The following is an 18,623-nucleotide window of genomic DNA, read 5'->3' as shown; positions in this document are numbered from 1 at the left end:
GGTGAATTAGTGATTTTCAAACTGGGAGTTTTATAGAGATACTTGATGGGAGATTGCAAAAGAATAAGTAGAAGAGGGAGGCTGGAGACCTCCCCACCCCCATCCTTGTGTGAAGTCCAGTAGCTTTTTATGATTTTTTTAAAAGGGACAATGTAAAACCTAAGTTTGAAACCTAGTAAGCTGGATGACCAATCGTTTCTAGCTTTGGGGTGCATTAATTCTCAAATACCAGGAATACTAAAGAAGCAGGGCCCTGTTCCCTTCAAACCCCAAACTCTGAGGACAGACCTACCTGGTGAAAAAAATGCAGGGTGGGGGAAGGCCAGGGAGAAGAATGAAGCCTATAAGACTTGTCCTCTGCTACCCGGAGGGGAGGGGAGCATGCAACGTGGCTGCAGAGGAGGGGAAGGCAAGCCAAGGCCCAGTCAAAAAGGGTCGGGTTACTCCCGATGTGGGTGGGTTTGGACTAAGCTCTTGGAGTATGTGTCCCTGTGTGTCCCCATTCACTCCCCAGTCCATGTTCTTGGTCCCTGCTCCATGCCACCCTCAGGAACAGGCAGGGGTTAGCTTAGTCAGTTTATTGTCCCATGCCTTCACCGACTGTTTACATTGACAAGCACCAGGGAGCAAGCTGTGCTGCCCTCCCTGGGGCCACACACAGGATGGGCCCCCAGAGACCACCTAGCACAGCATCCGCCTGACGCCTGGGCTGGGCCGGCGCTCACATGAGGTACTTGGACTTCTTCTGCAGACTCTCGGTGACTGATGCTAGAATTGACTTGTCATCTTTGTCTGAAAGAGGAAAGCAGGTATTGGTCAGTGTTAATGTTGCTGGGGGAAGGGCAACTCTAAACTGCTGGACTTGTAGTTAAGGCCCCCGCTTCCCAAGGTCGGCTGAGTGTGTGCGGCCAAGAGCTGCCAGTTACTCAGCAGTTAATATTTGCCAGGCATTGTGCCAGTCACTTCTGTGCACTATCTCACTTAAGCCTCAAGACAGCCCCAAGAAGCAGATGAGCAAACAGGCTCAGAGTGGTTTGCCAAGGTCACACGGCTGGACAGTGGCAGAGCCAGGGCCCCAGGCCCACGTGCTTACAACCAGAATGAAGCTGTCAGGGACTTCTCTAGCTGTGGAATGAGAGCTGGATGTCTCTCACAGTGCCTTCCCCTGGCCCAGTTCTGTCACACAGTCCAGCAGCCACTCTGCAGGCATCATCTCAGTGCCAGATGCCTAGCTGAGTACTTGAGAGACAGAGCAACAGATTTATGGTCTTTCCCTGAGGAACGGGACCTCCAATAGGACTCCAGTGGACTACCACAGAGACTTCAGGGAGCAGCGAGAAGATGAGGCTGGAAAGGTAGATGTGGGGAACAGGGAACAGTGTGGGGAGTCTTGTCGCTTGGGGTTTCCTCAAGAAGATCAAGAAAAGTTAGGGAGTTTAAGTAAGAGGGAGCAGGACAGGTCAGCTCTGCATTTAGAGAGTTCATGCTACTAACTGTGTAGTTGTGAAAAGAGTAGAGTGTGTAGGAAGAAATAAAGCATTTCCCCTGCATGTACACACATGGGCAGAGGTGTGGCACACCTGTGCAGAGGAAGGGTCTCTAGGTTCCCGTCAGTCATCCCATTTATGCTTCCCACCTGTCATCCAAGACCAGTAGCTTTCAATCTTGGATGCACATCAGAATCACTTGTAAAATCTTGTAAACATAAAAATTCCTTCTAGAACCCTGCCACAGAGATTGTGACTGGCTAGTCTGGTTTAGGCCTAATCAGCAGTATCTTTTTCAAAGGCAAGTCTAGGCCCACTAAGGGTTGCAAACTACAGTCTACTGAGGGATTGCAAACTCCCAAGTTTGGAGGGGTGAGACACGTAACAAATGACATCGAGAGGATGGGAGAGAGGCCGGCACCAAGTATGGCCAGTTGGTGAGTGTTTATACCACCTATTGGCAGAGTAAATGAAAAAAGGCACCACCAGAAGGCCGTGTTGCACCTCGGGCCCGGATGGGACGCAGGGGCTCTGCGGGTGCCCTCACCGTAGACCGTGAGCGTGCAGCTGCTGCGGTCCTTGCCCAGCTCGTTCTCCACCAGCACGCTGTACTCCCCGCTGTCCTTGAGCGTGCAGGTGGGGATGACGATCGTGCAGACGCCGCTGGTGGAGTTGTACCAGAACTTGGAGTTGGCCGTGATGTTGACGTCGCCCTTGTAGAGGGTCACCGTGGGCCGCGGGTTCCCAAGGAAGGCGCAGGTCATGGTGCAGTCCTGGCCACGTAGCACCGTGTGCGGCTTGAGCGGGATCAGGAAGCGAGGTGCATGGCGCCAGTCCTTCTGCTCATACGGCTTCAGCTTGGTGCTCAGGTCCTCGACTGCGTGGGTGGGACACGGTGAGCTGTGAGCGTGCCAGGGACCCCAGCAGAGGCCTGCGGGCTGAGAGCTCCAAAGGCTCCCCGGAGACCAGAAGGCCTGGACTACATTCCCAAGCACTCTCACCTCTGAAGCCCTGACCTTATGTGGGCGCCCGAGGTTCCATTCAGCCACCCTCCCACTCCCTTGTTATTCCAGGGCTCCACTATCAAAACCCAGTCTGTGGGATTTTACGCTTTTCCAGACCCAGGAGTCCTAACTTCTATCCAGCTGCCAGCTTCTGGATCGAGCTGTTAGCCAGCTGTTAACTTCCCATCCGAGCTTTCTCCAGCATCATCTCAACCTCCATGGTGTCTGCTGTCTCCACTTAGCTCTTCATTTCAAACTTCCTGATGCTATCTCCACCCCAGCCCCTTCCCTCCAGGGTTCCTGGACATCTTCAGAGACCCCCCTGAGCCCTCACCCCCGTGACCCCTGGGCTCAGAGGACCATGTCTTAGCTCAAACAGCCCGGCCTTCCTTGTCATCCCTGCCCCCAAGGGCACCCCCCACCTCCACTGTCATCCCTGCCCCCAACGATGCCCCTACCTTGATGTTAGTTCCCCCCCCCCCCCCCCCGCCCCAGAGTACCTAGAAGATAGCTCCTCCTCCTGGCTTCTGGATCACTACTTCTCTTCCCAGCATCCCTGACATTAGCCTTTTCCGCCTCAGTGGTTCTCAGATTTTATCTCAGATCCTGGGTACCCCTGGCAATCCCTACATCATCCCTGCCATCAGGGATATAACCCGAACCCCAGAGTTCCCTGACTCACTCTTGTCCTTGTTGACGAGCCAGGTATCCTTGGAGTCAAGTGGGTCACTGTCACCAATTTCATTTCGGGCCACCACTCGGAAGTAGTACTTCCTGCCAGGGAGTAACCCAGTCACCGTGTACTTGTTGCTGAAGACGTGGTCCGCTGCTGTGAACCAGGTGGGGCTGCTGGCATCGCGCTTCATGATGACATAGTGGGCCTCACTATCCTCCTGCACGTCAGGGCTGTGGTTCCAGGTCAGGGTCACGGTGTTGGGGACCTCCTCAAACAGCTGGAGGTTTGTGGGTGGCCGCGGAAAATCTGGAACAACCACAAGGTCCATCATCCACCCCTGGGGGCCTGATAATTATGCCCCACCACAGCCTACTGCCAAGCCCTATGGAAGATGAGATGGGAATGTCCCTTTGAGTCTCAGGCCGCTGGTATTTTGGAGTCAGAAAGGACTATTTACTATTTACCATTTACCAGCCCTGTGAACTTGGGCAAGTTACTTATCCTTTTTGAGACCTGTTTCCTCATTTTCAGAATAAGGCTAACAATAACTATCACAGAAATGTTGAGTAAAGTGCTTGGCACATAGTAACTATTCAATAAATGTTTATCCTTTGGGGATTTAAGGCTTTATTATATAGCTTCTAGCCCTCACTATGAGGTCACTTCAATTCAATTTTTAATGGACTCATTTCCATCTGTCCCTCCTGCCTCCCACTCATTTTCTGCTCTCTCTCTGCCAACCATACTCTGCATATGCCTCAAACCTCATCAGATATGCGTGCAGAACCTGAACCAAGGGTTTGGTCCTAGTTCAATGTCTCTAGGGCTTCAGGACATTGAGAAGAAGTGGAAACAAATCTCCCCATTAAGGCAAAGGCCAATGAAGTCTTGTTTTGTGGTGCCAGACAAGACTTCACCTCCTTAAGGGCTGACTTTACAGTGATTGGAACTTGAGCAGCAGTGGGGAGTTATATTTTGGAGTGTATGCAAGCATACCTCCCCAAGGCCCCTGCCTACTGTCATACCTGCCACACGCACGTGGATGTCATAGTATGCCTCTCCAAACTCATTCTGGAGCAAGATGCGGTACACCCCTGAATCAGAGCGCTTGGTGCTGTTGATGAGGAACTGAGAGTGGTTTTTGCCCTTGGTGATGGTTTCCCTGCCCTTGGTGGGGATGCCGTCTTTCTGCCAGATCACGTTGGGTGGTGGTGAGCCCTGTGTGGTGACAGGAGATGGCACTGCGGTCACCCAGGTGATACTTGGGGGTGGGCCCTCTCCCACTGTTGAGGAGTCTCCTGCCAGGCTCTTGTGCCAGGGTTCTGGCAAGGGGCCAAGACAGGGACTATGACAGCTGTGGCCACCATCTTGGTGGGCATCTGGGGGCCAAGGTCTGGAACAACTCACAGAGAAGGCAGCATGGATGCAGAGGGCTGTCCCAGCACGAACCACCATGTGATTCTTCAGCCGGGCGCTGAGGTCAAACTTGGGGGCAGCTGAGAGGGAAGAGATCAAGATGGGGCCATGGACCTCTTTCTCTGGAAGACTCAGCTTCGAACCTCCCCATCCAGAGCCTTTCCCAACCTCCTCCATGCTCTCATGTCCATACAGACAGCTAGCAGCCCCAACACTGGGAAGCATTTATTTGTTCCTTGTCTATCTTCCCCTATTAGTATGTTTGACTCTAGGACAGGTCCTGTGTCTTATTTGTTTCTATATTTCTAACACCTCCCTTGGCATACAGTAGATACCATTTAGCATACAATGAGCGGGGTTTTTTGGTGGGGGCAGGTCACCCCTAGCTCTGTCCAGGCACAAGCTATGACTTCTTGAGCATAGAATCACCCAGATTCCCTTTGTGGGATGAGGTCCGGGGAAGGAAGGTATGGAGCTAGGATGTTGAGGCCTAAGCCCTCGCTCTCTCCGTGTCCTCACCTGGTGGTGGCATGGCCCGAACCCCCTCATCCAGCTCCACAGGCTCCCCAACCCCAGCCTCGTTCACAGCCCGGATTCGGAAGAAGTATTTCTGCCTCTCGGTGAGGCCTCCCACCGTGTAGCAGGTGCCCGAGATGGGGATCTTTGTGCATTTGGACCACTCCTTAGTGTCTTCAGCCCGCATCTCAAGGATGTAGCCAGAGGGTGGGTCTCCCTCTGCAGGCTCCCGCCAGGCCAGGGAGATGCTGGAGTTGGAGGAATCAGACACGTGCAGACCCTGCACCAGGCCTGGGGGTTCTGGGTGGCAGAGACATCCAGTGAGCCTTCTGACACAGCTGCACTCAACCCCCTGCCCAGTTCCCACACTCAGTACCCCTAAAACCTAGCTTTCACCACTTCTGTCTCCAACTCCCACTTAACACCTTCAACACCAACCTTGCACACTCAACAACCTCCAAATTCAGTTCTCACTGGCTCGACACTATCACCCTCAAAGTCATTCCTCTCCATATTCTACATACCCTACAGCCTCAGTCCCCTTATAGCCTAAATTCCAGCCTTTAGTCCACCCACCTCTACCACATCCATTCATGTGCAGTACCCCCACCTCATCTTCTAAACTCAGCTCCCTCCCAACCATCCACACAGTATACCCCTACCCAATCCTCAAACATGCCTCTGCCACCTCACCTAACCAGAAATACTCAAAGTTTGATAACTTTTTTTCTACCCTGCCTCCTCACTGTCCCTAACAGTCAATATTTATTTGCTGGTTTTCTCTTGTGTGTGAATCCTGTCCCTCTATTAGGCTGGCAGCTCCCAGAGAGTGGAGACTGAGTGTAGGGGTCATCCTGTTTGACTTTCCAGAGAAGAACTCTGCGGTCTATCTTGAATGAGATAATTCTACTACCTGTTCGGGTTTGGCAGCCCCATACTCACTGACAGGATCCTTGGCTACCACTGAGTTGGATGCCATACTGGGCTGTCCAGGGCCTGCCTTATTCACAGCTATAACTCGGAATTCATATTCTGTGTCTTCCAGGAGACCATCCACTGTGCACTTGGTATCTGAAAGGGAAATTTGGGGGGTCCTGAGGCCAAGGGGTCCATGAGATGGGAGACTGTAGAGTGAGAGGGCATGGATTTTGAGGGTTACGGGATGCTATTAAAACCCTCAAAGGAGTTGGGGAACAGTATGTTCAGGGCAGCAGGGGTACACAGGTCCACCCAGCAAAGCCTCGCTTGGTCCTCCTGGGCCTCTCTCCCTAGCCTCTCACCTTGGATGGGGTCCTTGTTGACTGGGACCCAAAGGTTACTGCCTTTCTTCCTCCGCTCCACGATGTATCCGAGCACTGGGGCTCCCCCATCCTGGGTAGGGGCATTCCATGTGATGGTCATGGTGTCTTTAGTCACATCAGTCACTTGAGGCTGGGAGGCAAGACCAGGGGGCTCTGTGGGAGGCAGAGGGCAGAGGTTAGGAGAGGGAACATGTAGACAGTTGCCCAGCCCATGCTGATCTCTGGCTAAACCAATGATTCTTAACTAATGTCTGGGTTTTACCACCAGATAGTTTAATTTAATTGGCCTGGGGGTGGAAGCCAGGCATCAGCATGTTTTAAAAGACATCAGGTGATTCTGTAGAGCCAAGGTTGAGAATTACCAACTTGGATCTTTCAACCCATGTCATCCTCAATGCCACAGTTGCTAATATACTGTCTTGACACATGGAGACAGTTGGCAAGAGGGTAGCCAGAGGTTAATTAGCATTCATAATTAAAATATCCATATTCTCCAGGGGTGGTCTTTGGGGAAAAGTTAGAACAGATTCAAGGTTATCTCTAAAGTAACACTACTCTCCCTTGAATCTGGGGTGATTTCTGGAATGGAGAAACAAGTGGAGTCATTTCCCTGTAATTGAATGAGGTTCTGGATATACACACGGGAGTGTGTGGTGCATGTGATCTGACTGGGAAAAGTAGAGAATTCCTGCCCAAGATAATGTGCTGCTCATACTCTGGATTCCATCTGTCTCATTGGATAGCCACAGAGGTGACCCCATGGAATTCCCCCCAGACTAGCATCCCTCACTGTCTGAAGGCCTCCGTCCTGACCCCGAGTGTCCCGCTGAGCATGGGGCTATCTCACTGACCAATGGGATTTCCTGCAAACACTTCATCTGTTTCCAGCGGGTCGCTCACGCCTTCTGAATTAACCGCCAGGATACGAAACTGGTAGGCTTTTCCTTCTTCTACCTTGTTGGTGGCGAATTTCGTGAGTTTGCTGTCCACCTCGCCTATCTTAATCCAGGACTTCTTGCCGACCATCCTCCGCTCCACTATGAACTGGGTCACAGGCCGCCCACCGTTGTCTTTGGGGGCCTTCCACTTCATGTGCACACAATTACCCGAGAGTTCCAGGAATTCCACCCGGCCCTGGGGAGGCTTTGGGCGGTCTGAGGACAAAAGATAGCATCACAATGGGGATCAGAAAGGCTTTATCCCACTTGCCAGAGGTCCAGCCAAACTGGGGCATAAATTTCCCTCACCCTTGTCTGTATTCACTGAACCTCCTTGTAAGACTTGCTCTAAGAGTTTGATCTTCGGCTACCTGAGACTCACTTGCCTAGGAACAGGTGGACTGGCGACCTGAGGAGCCCCCATCTCAGCTGATTCTCCCCTTGTCCCCTTCCAGACAAGATCTCCCCCTCCTCTCAGCTTCCAGAACTCCTGTGCTTTGTGATATTATAGTTTATCTTTTTATAATTACATGTCTGCCAGTTTTCATCCCTTTTGGGGTGAGAGACTGCTGCAATACTTCCACCTCTGTACCCTAAGTGCTGAGAACACAGAAGAGGGGTTGTCATACTGTTGAATTGAATCAAAACCCAAACCTCACTCTACAGCTTGATGGCATGGTGTGTGTGTGTGTGTGCTGCATGTTGACTATGAGCTCACTAAGGTCAGCTCCTCATCTCTTACATTCTGGCCCACTCCTACCCCCTTGCATCTTTCCAACTTCACTTTACCCTCAACCCTATCTCACCCACCCTCACTTCATGTCACTTCCAACCTCAAAACTTCCCCACCAGCCCCACCTCTATCCCTACATGCCCTCTTTCACTTCATTTCTATCTTACTTCCAACCATGTCCTCATCTCCAAGTCAGTAACACCGGAAGGTCTACTTTGTGCTGTGCACCCTGCCACGTGCTTTAAACTCACTTGAAATAGATACTAAAAACAAAACCCTCAAAACAACAACAAAAAACAAAGCCCACCCCAAGTCGCCCTGTTGCAGATGAGAAACTGAGGCTTCAGAAGACTCATTAGATTGCCCAAGGCCACCTAATTAGGAATTTAGAAAGTGGGCTTCCTGTGCGGAGCCAGCACTCCGATTCCATTCTTAACCCCCAACTCCGGCTCTCATTGCCAGCCTGCCTCCCCCCTGAGGGCAGAGCAGCAGATGCCCTCAGCCAGCCCAGCCAGGGGCCAGCCCTCACCCAGCACGCTGAAGTGCAGCGTGGCTGTGGCTGTGCCGTGGTCATTCTTGAGCTTGAGCAGAACCAGGCCGCTGTCCTCACGCACGCAGTTGGAGATGGTGAGTAGTGCCTGGTCTTCCCCGCGCTCCATGGACACGCGTTCCTCCTCTGTCACCTCCATGCCATCCTTGTACCACGTCACTTTGGGCAGTGGCTTGGCCCGGAAGGGCACCTTGATGTTTGCCGTGTGGCCCACCTTCACAGTCACGGGGTGTGCGGCCAGCGCCTCCAGCACCGACGGGTCGATGGTAGGTGGATCTGTGGGGCGGAGGTAGGGCAAGCTCGCCCGTTAGGGGTGGCGGGTGGAGCGGTGATGGATGGAGGAGGACCCCATGGGGGCGGGGGAGGAGCCCTGAGCACGTGGGCTGGCCGGGAGGGGTCGAGTCTAGCCTACAGCGGGAGGCGACCTTACCAGCAATGAATACGGAGGCTTCACTCTCTGCGCCCTTGGCCCGGAATGTGTACTTGCCCTCGTACTCCGGGCCCATATTGGGGAAGATGAGCTTGTGCACTGCACCCTGCTTCACGATCTGCACGCCCGGCAAGTCCTTGATCTGGGAGGCAGGGGGTGAGGGGCGGTCATGAGTGCGAATGTATGTATGGCCAGTCGACCCCTTCCTCCTTGGTCCCCTTCTCTAGCCCTTGCCTGGATCTCCTTGCCATCCTTCAGCCACACGCCCTCCACCTTCTCGTCGTTCAGCACCACGCACAGCTCTGCCGGGCTCCCTGTGGCCGCATGCACATCGGACAGCCCGCTCTTCACCGTGGCCAGACGCTCTGGGAGAGAAAGGGAGCAGAGGCTGGGTTAGGGTGTGGGGTGCAGTGCGGGGTGCAAGGGACTCACGTGCAAATGGCTCGTGGTGATGGCCATGGGAAGGGGTTGGGGTGCCTGTCTGTCAGAATAATTTATGATGAACAGGAGGTTTGGAAATGGTCAATGGGCAACAGGGGAATGGTCGGTGAGGAAACTGGAGCAAGGAGGTGGGAGGTAGGGGAAAAGACCAATTAGCATTGGGACATGGCTAATGGGGGCCTGCTCATTGGAGGATGGCCAGTGGGGACCTGGGAGGCTCAGCTGAAGAAGGGGAATAGATGGTGGGGATGCAGATGGTTGGCAGAGTTGGGAGGTTGAGTTGTGGTTATGCTAGACTGTGGGATGCCCAGGGTTTTTAGGAGTTGAGGATAGACCAGGTTAGTGGGGGCTGGTCAGGGTTAGTGAGTAGCAGCTGATCAAGGTCAAGGAGGATCAGATGATCAGGGCTACTGGGGCTGGTCAGAGTCTGGAAGTGAAGGATGGATAAAGTCAAGAGATTTTGGATAGAGTGCCAGAGACAGAGTATAATCAGGGTGTAGGAGATAGAGATGTTCAGGTCTGGGAAGTGAGAGATGGTGAGAATTTGGTAGATGAGGGTGGTCAGAGTGGGAAGTCAAAATTGGTCCTGGTTTGAGGAGGGCTGGAGGCAGGAGGGGGCTGATCAGTGTCCATGGTAGGGAACTGTCAGGGTTGGGGGAATTGGTCAGTGGGGGCTGACAGGGTGAGCATGTACCCTCCACGGTGACTATAGCAGTACTGTAGTATTCAGTGGGGTCTCCGTCCTGCATGGCCACCACGGTGTACTCGCCACTGTCACTGAGCTGTGCATCCTCAATGATCAGCTCTGCTCGCTTGCCCTCATGGCTCATGCTGAACTTGGTGCTGCGCTCCAGCAGCTGCCCATCCTTCTTCCAGTGCAGTGTCACGTCCTTGGAGGTCAGCTCACACTCAAGGCATGCCCGGCTCCTCTCTTTCACACGTACATTCTTTAGGGTTCTCACAAACTTGATGGGGATGCCTATGGACATAGACTTGGATCTGCATCCAACCTCCTACCTCCCTTTTCTGCAGCTACATGCTGCCCTACTCCTCTTTTTGGTACCAGAAACACAGGAACGTGTGACATTGAGTGTGTTTGTGTGCAACAGGTGACCCACAGAGGTAACTGGCAGAGAGAGTCCCAGCTCCGCCCCTGATGTGCTAGCTGACTATATGCAATGTATTCACTCTCTGGGTCTCAGTCTCTTCATGTGTAAAATGGGATAATTTTACCTCCGCACAGCACTGCAGTCAATATGTCTAAGGCCCCTTTGGACCTGCAGCCATAATTACATTGTCTTTCTGGTGTCTGGGCCTTTATATACATGCTATCCCCTCTGCCGAGAATTTCCTGTCTTCTCCATTTGCTGAAAGCTGAACTCCCACATCCTTTCTGACATCACCAAGTGGTGCTCCTTTGGGTTCCCACAGCCTCTGTGTCTCCCACCATCACAGCCATGATGATTTCATTTTACATGTGTCAAGTGCGATTCCCATATGTGACATACCTCATGTATAACTCTCCAAACTAGTTCTGACTCTATGAAAGCAAGTGGTTAAGAGTGATGTGCTATAGTATATAAGGTTACAGCCAGAAAAGCTAATCATTTCTTGACCCATGATCTCCCAGCTGATAATAAGACCCCAGTGTGTCTTGACTTTTTGCTTGGGAACTTGTGTTTCAATTCCATTTTCACACCTGCCTCCCCCACTCCACTGGGTGGATGGATGGGTGAATGAAGAGGTGGGTGGGTGGATGGGTGGATGGATAGGTGGATGGATAGATGGATAGATGGATGGATGGATGGGTGGGTGGGTGGATGGATGGATGGGTGGATGGATGGGTGGATGGATGGATAGATGGATAGATGGATGGATGGATGGATGGGTGGGTGGATGGATGGGTGGATGGATGGATGGATGGGTGGATGGATGGGTGGATGGATGGGTGGATGGATGGATAGATGTATAGATGGATGGATGGAGGGGTGGGTGGATGGATAGATGGATAGATGGGTGGATGGATGGGTGGGTGGATGGATGGGTGGATGGATGGATAGATGGATAGATGGATGGATGGATGGGTGGGTGAATGGATGGGTGGATGGATGGATGGATGGGTGGGTGGATGGATGACTGCCCACATGGAGGTGGCTGTGGCATGAAGCCCACCCCTTGAGCTCTGGCCCAACCACTCACGGTCAATAGTGAGCCGGGCCTTCTGTACCAGGTCCCCCACCTCAGCAGAGAACTCGCCGGCATCACTGAGTCTGGCATCTTTAATCTTAAGTGTGTGGGTCAGACCATCCTCAGACACTGTGATTTCATACTTTTCATCCCTCTTCAGCTCCTTCCCATTGAACTTCCACACAAAGTTGGGGACTTTCTTGGAGAGGCGGATCTCGAAAACGGCTGTCTGGCGCTCTGTCACCTTCATTGGTGCCATCTCTCCCAAGAACTTCAGTGGCTCATCTGTGGAAGAGAAGGAGGGACAGTCGCTGGGCTATAACCCTGGTCCCTCCCGAGGGATGGGGTGATGACAGGGACATGGAGACTCAGGGGTCACTGGCCTTTTGTAGCCCACAGCTGGGGAAAGCATCCCTTCTTTCGTTCTGCTTGTGAATCCTGGAGTCCCTCCCATGATGTTCATGTGGTCTCCTCCCCAGGAACGTTAACACAGCAATTTTAAAAAGCATTTATGTAGTTTTAGATATGTGCCAGGCACTCTTCCAGGCAATTTGCACATACTAATGCATCCAATTCCCATATCGATAGATTTTACTATTATTCCTCATTTTACAGATGGGAAAACTGAGGCAAACAGTAGTTAAATAACTTGTCCCAAGTCACAAGCTCATAAATGACAGAAGCTGAGATTTGAACCCCAGGAGTCTAACTCTGGAGATGGTGTACTTAACCATGATACTACACTGCCCTTTGGCACTTACTGTCTCATAATTTTCTCCCTAATGCCGCATGTTTCCCTCCTCCATTAAAGTCCATCCCCATGCAGCCCTCTTCTGCCTGGTCCTGCCGTCCTCTCTCCCACATCCCAGGCTATTCCCCCCTCGATCCTGACTGTATCCTCCTAGTTCCCCCTCATGCCCACATTCATACCCAGCACTGTGAGCTCTGCTCGCATCTTCTTGTCACCCACGGACAGGCTGTAGGTTCCTGCGTCATTCATGTTCACATTGGTAATAATCAGCATGTACTTGGTGCCTATCTGCTTCACATCGTACTTGCCTAAGGAGTACTGGATCCTCAGTGGCTCATTACCCTGTCCAATGAAACAGGTAGAAAAGCTGATGAAGGAGTTTAGGAGGGGGCTTCTGGAGCTCCCCATCCCCCGAGGCCGGCCTCGGCCAGAGGCCCCTGAGATCTCTTTAGCCACATCATCTAGGTCAGCGGGACAGAGGGTCCCTGCCTCCCCTGAGACCTGAACTCTTAATGTGATCTTCAGGACCACCTAACTCATCCTTTTCAGATGGGTAGACTGAGGCATGGAGAGAGGAAAGAAACTATCTCAAATCAAAGAGCAAAGTGATGGAAGAGCTAAGGATAGAGCCCCCCAACTCCCAGTCAGTTTCAATCACACCAGGGGGCATCATCCTCTTGCTGGGATAGAAGAGAGGACCTGGTTGACGGATAATGAGAGTGTCTGTGAGGGGAGGTGCAGAGAGGAAATGATATTGTGAGGGAAGGCCCTGCCTGGGTGTCCCCTCCCCACCTTCATCCATGTCATCTTGACATTGGGGTCCTTCAGCTCCATGATGCAGTCAAAGACCACAGTGGTGTCAATCTTGGTCTCTATGTCTTCCAGGGGCTTCAGAATCCGGATGGTCTGTGGGATGGTGATAATAAAATGGCAGGTGTCAGGGATATCTGAAGCCTGCCTTGTCTGTTATCCCAATTCTGGAGGAACCCCTTAAAGGTCTGGGGAGAAATGACTAGGCTGATCGGATAGCTCCAACCTCCTGCCACTAATCACCTGCAAGATTTAGGGGCAGACAGATATGATGGACCATGAGAAAGGAACCCTATTCATGGAACAGTCACCATGTACCTGGGCTCATTATATAAATCCTTTAGTTCCAGTGTAGATGCTTAATAATTGAGTTGGTTGAGTGAATGTACGATGATGACACAGAAGCATATGAAAGAGGAAAGTAGACTTTTCATTTTGCAAATGAGAAACTGAGGGGCAGAGAGATGCCCCATTCACACAGTTAATAAAGCAGAAGAACTGGGACTTGAATCCAGGTCTGTCTGACTCTAAAGCCCATGCAAGCACCTTAGGGGGTAGTGGGGAGAGAAGAAGTAGAGATCCTTTCTTGTTCTTGCCTTTGAGCATGTGTGTACAGGATGGAGAGACCTTGTCACTGGGAGACACACAGCACTAGCGTTTTTGGAGAGACCCAGACCCCTGCCTGCAGACCCCTGCACTTGTATGGTCACTGACCTCCACCTCCACTTTCTTCATCTCTTTGAGCTTCTTGAGGAGTCCCCGGAAATCGGTGAAACCATACTCCATGCAGACCTTCTCAAAGTCCTTCTTGGGCACCTTGGACAAAATCTCCAGCATCTCCTTCTCACCTATTCCCTTCTTCTGCTTCTTCTTGGGAGCAGGGGGTGCCCTGGGAGGGGGTGGGTACCAAGCATGGACATAGCACCTTCCTATGAACACAGAGGGAGGCTCTCCTAACCTTGAGATCCCCCTCCCTAATTCATGGGTTCTTGGAGCCTAGGTCTTAAACTCAGGACCTCAAAGCCCTTTGAGAGGTTCTGGCCTGGCGGGTGGAGGCACAGCACTCTGGGGAGAGGGGCCTCCCAGCCTCACCTCTTCTTCAACATCTTTTTGAAGTCCATTTTCTCTTGACCTGAAGACAGAAAGGGGGACAGGGTGAGAAAGCTGAGTCTGGTACACATGAGGAAAGGCCAGGAGGAGGGAGCTGCTCACCTTCTGTCACCAGCAAGGACACAGTATAGATGGCATCTGCATGGTCATTGCTTGCAATGCACTTGTAGTTGTCAGAGTCGTCGGAGGTCAGTGGCTCCAACTGGATCAGAGTGAAGCCGTTAGTGGGGGAGGGAAGGGGACCCCGGGGTCACTTTCTGTGAGAAGGGAAAGGAGGGCATTTTGGGGGGGGGAGTGGGAGGGCGGCTGAGTGTCGGGGATATGTATGGAGGACTGAGCAGCCTCCACGATTTGGAGGTTCCAGGCAGCCATCAGTGTGTGTGTGTGTGCTTGTAGCCCAATTCTGCACAGGATTCCTCCTTTCAGCTGTGAGCTAGAAGACAGGGAATTCCTCTGAGTTATAACTGTGTGAAGTTTCTGCCACTGGGCTGAGTGTTTCTTTAACACATATTTACTCCTCTGTGCCAGGTGCTGGACTGAGCCTGAGGAAACTGGTGACGAAGGCTGCCTTGGTGCCTCAACATGGCACTCACAGCCCAGTGGGCCTCATAAAGTGCTTGCTGAATAAATTTGTGTAAGGGGTGGTCTGTAGGGGGACCCCCGAGCAGTTTGTGTGTACTGTGTGGGGCTGAGGGTCCAGTAATGGAGCCACTGGGAGGAGAAGGAAAGTCCTGTCTGTTGCGGAGAGGGGAGGCTTTTGCCTTTCACCATGGTAAGTCCCCGCAAAACCAACGGGGACAGCTTTCCCCATGACACATCCCTCCTTCTCCTCAAGGGTCTGGGGCCAGAGGTTGCGGAAGCTGCTTAGATCTAAGCATGATCAGTCCTTGGCTAGAGTCTTCTGGAAGCCTCTCCTACAGAGCCCAGGAACCTGACCTTCACCCCTACTAGGATCTGTTCCTTCCTGGGTCCCAGGCTGCCCCAATTTAGCCTGGCTCCACCCTCACGGCCCCACCCCTTGCTAGCCACGCCCATAGCTTTGGACTCCCTTCTCTTTTGGCTCTCTCACCTTCTGGAAGAGCTGGATCTCCTGCCCCTCCTTGACTTTGCCCTAGCTCTGACTCCCATCACCCCTAATTTTGGTCCCCTGCCCACTCTAGCAACGCCCCAGCTCCTGATTCGGCCTCTCTTATCCTGCCCCTCCTCTAGGGCAACGACAGCTTCTTTTACCACAGCGCTTCTTAGATTGTGCAGTTGTGGCTCTCTTGTGCCTGAGGGGCCGGTCAGCATGCCCTGGGGTCCCTGCCTCTGGCCTTATCCGTAACTGGATCTCTGTCTCAGGTCCCCGCACCTTCAGAACGTGCTCCTTGTTGATGCTGTCGTAGAACATCTTGGCTGACTCCTTGATGGGGATGCCGCTCTCTCTCTTCCAGGAGACGTTGGGTTTGGGGTTCCCCTGCACCCGGGCTCGGAACACAGCTTTATCCCCTGCAGTGGGCACGGGACACAAGTTCACCTCTTAGCGTCCAGGTCGGACCTTCGGACCCTGCCTTCTTCTAGGGGTCTCATGTCCACCCTGGCAGGGGAACGACCCTGGGCCTGGGGCTGCCCGTGTTTTTATGCTGGGGGACAGCGGGGTCGTGGTGCTGATTGGGGCACCGGGAGAAGAACAGAAAGCAGCCAGGGGCCCGGGGACACACGGGGAGTGACGCACCCTCAGGCGCAGTGACCGGGTGAGGCTTCTCCACGAACTCCGGGACGCTTTCGCCCGCAGGGATGTCGGTACTCCGGGTCACCAAGCTGAAGAACTCTACAGTGCTTGAGGACTTACTTGTCACGACTTCCTCTGTAGCGACAGGCGAGAGGTCAGAATAGGCTCAAGACTGGAGGGCTGACCTTTTCTTGAGGGGATGGTGGAGCATTTTAGACCAGCGCGGAGACTGGCCAGGAAAGGAGGACCTTTAGAGTCAGTAGGTCGTTGTGTTATGGCACATTTCAACCACCAGGGGGAGCGAACTCCTCTTCCCCGCCTCAGTGGTCAATCACCTTTATTGGGCCATGTTACTGGGTCCCAATTTTTTTTCAACCTTTTTCTTTTTTAAAAAGGAGATTTACTGGGGGTGGGGGCGGTTCTTGATCCCTTGGGCTTCTCTCCTGGGAATCCTGGTCCCCCAGGAGTCTTAAGAGGGGCCTGGTAGCTTAGTTGAATTCTGTTGTATGCCTTCCCCTAGGCCATCTGCGGTTCAGCCTTCATTGCTATGGGAGTAGTAGTGATTCTTGAGGCACAGGAAACATTCCCACTCCTGAGGGGCTATAGGTGGGAATCTTCTTATCTGAGAGAGGATATTCAATGGGGTAATGTAATTTTATTTTTGGAAAATGAAAACTGTTTTCCAGTATAAACTACAGACATCTTGTTGGCTGGGTGAGCTGACAGTTAAAAACAATTTCTCTGATTCACAGAGCACTTTCCTTGTGTCAGGAACTGTGCTAAACACATTTCGGAGATTATTTTATTTAATCCTCACAATACTCCAGCGAAGTAGGTGCTTTTATTATCCCCACTAATCTGAAGGACTGAGAAGAAAAAAAAGCGCTAAGAAGTGCTACTTTTAAGTAGTAATCAGAGGTCTCAAACAAGAATTGTGCAGGCTGCATGCACCCTGCAGATGTTTAATGTCTACAATGAGATTAACATCTAAAAATTGAGAGATTCCACATAAAAATTCACATTTCTTGATTCTCAACACTGAGCTCACACTCCCCATGGGACTGCTCAGGGGGCAGTGAATAGTGGCTGCCTCTGTAGGTGGGGTACGTCCTCTGTGGTTCACCTCAGTCTTTTTTTCTGCATGTATGTTCCCTGCCTATATTCCCTGCCTGAACCCTGTTGGCCAGTGTTTTTAAACTCTGGCTACATGCTAAAATCTCTGGAAAGCTTGAAAAATAACCAACCAACCACACACACACACACACACACACACACACACACACACACACACCCGGTTTAGCAGTTGGGTGAGGCTTAGCGTGGTGCTATTTTTTTTTTCATTCTCCTTTCTCTCTCCCCGCTACACTAATAGAATCTAATATGCTGGCAGAGTTGAGAATCACTGCTATAATCATCTAAGTTTACAACTTCTCGTCTTGAGCCCCAGTGCTCCACTTGCCCTGCCTCACTGCCCAGAAAGGGGTGGTACAGAGTGTTCGTTTGGCCCTGACCTCTGTGCAGGGAGCACTCTGAGGGAGGCGCAGTGACCAGGAGGAGATTTTGGATATTCTGGCCCCCGACCATCTTTTAATCTCTTTTCACAAGAGACAAGACTGAAACAATCTGTTCTGCTCTGGGACCATTTCTCAGCTTTCCCTTGGATCTGCTTTCTCCCAAGTCCGGTCCCCAAGCGCTGAGATCCTGGAAGCCTAGGTCACTTGTTTATGTGTCCATCCTCTCCACTGGCAGCTCCAAATCTCCTATTTCTGAAGTGGAGCACGGTCAGCATTACTCATGTCTAGATAAGATAGCTACTTCCCTAACATCCTCCATGTCTGAAATTCTGCCATCTGAGATACATCCATTCGCTTAGGGCTCTGATCTCCTCCAGCAGTTAAGTTCATCATTCACTCACACACACGCATGTGACTGACTTTCCTAAGCTGTTTTCCTGGAGATATGATCTGTGGGTAAACATCCCACTGGCTGAAGCTTTATCAAAGCACAGCTTAGAAGCACAGGTTAGGAGAGGGTTGTCCTTTGTAGACTGGGCTCCTGAAGGGCCCAGAACTCACAAAGGCTGGGGCCCCCCAGGCTAGAAGAAAGGCTGCCCTTTCCTGGTTCCCCCTCCCATCCACTCTACTTGCCTCCCACGATCTTGGTTGTCTGGGAGAAGGTCTGCACGTGGGTGGTGGAGCTGGAGAACTCCATGGACACGTGCTCCTGCAGCATCTGCTGGTGGTGAATGGTCGTCATGGTGACAGCAGGCGTGGGCACTCACCTGGGAGGAACGAAGGGCATAGGAGGGAGATTCAGAGATGTTCTTCCGTGTGTGGAGGGGGGCGGGGGAAGGGACGGGGCAGGTGGACACAAGGGGAGACAACCGTGTACAAGGGAGGGTAAGGAGAGGTAGGGCAGCAAGCCTCTCCTCTCCGGCCTCTCTTTTCTTCCTATTGGATCTCACCTTCCCAGGCTGGCGACAAGGACCAGTGGGCCTGTCACCCACCAAGTAATCCCAAACCACTGCAAGTTTTCGGGGGGGAGAGAACCTAGGGCTTAGAT

The 18,623-nt window shown here is 52.2% G+C and overlaps 1 protein-coding gene across 1 annotated transcript; it reads right to left on the bottom strand.

Moving 5' to 3' along the window:
• Window positions 1-563: 563 nt before the first annotated feature.
• Window positions 564-18,317, bottom strand: IGSF22 (immunoglobulin superfamily member 22). Its single transcript, XM_029957254.1, has 22 exons — window positions 18,209-18,317; window positions 16,065-16,196; window positions 15,702-15,838; window positions 14,453-14,552; window positions 14,333-14,372; window positions 13,955-14,129; window positions 13,223-13,336; window positions 12,610-12,772; window positions 11,692-11,964; window positions 10,187-10,471; window positions 9,286-9,416; window positions 9,052-9,187; window positions 8,601-8,897; window positions 7,252-7,554; window positions 6,380-6,553; window positions 6,042-6,170; window positions 5,103-5,399; window positions 4,575-4,663; window positions 4,193-4,385; window positions 3,174-3,473; window positions 2,035-2,364; window positions 564-792 (listed from the first exon to the last, which is right to left on the bottom strand). The coding sequence occupies exons 1-22, from the start codon at window positions 18,315-18,317 to the stop codon at window positions 722-724; spliced, it is 3,978 nt and encodes a 1,325-aa protein (XP_029813114.1). The 3' UTR covers window positions 564-721.
• Window positions 18,318-18,623: the final 306 nt, after the last annotated feature.

This window comes from Suricata suricatta, chromosome 11 (assembly GCF_006229205.1).
Source record: "Suricata suricatta isolate VVHF042 chromosome 11, meerkat_22Aug2017_6uvM2_HiC, whole genome shotgun sequence".
In the NCBI taxonomy this organism is placed as follows: domain Eukaryota; kingdom Metazoa; phylum Chordata; class Mammalia; order Carnivora; family Herpestidae; genus Suricata; species Suricata suricatta.
The sequence above is the reverse complement of the archived record's forward strand: the minus strand, read 5'-3'. Positions and strand labels throughout refer to the sequence as shown.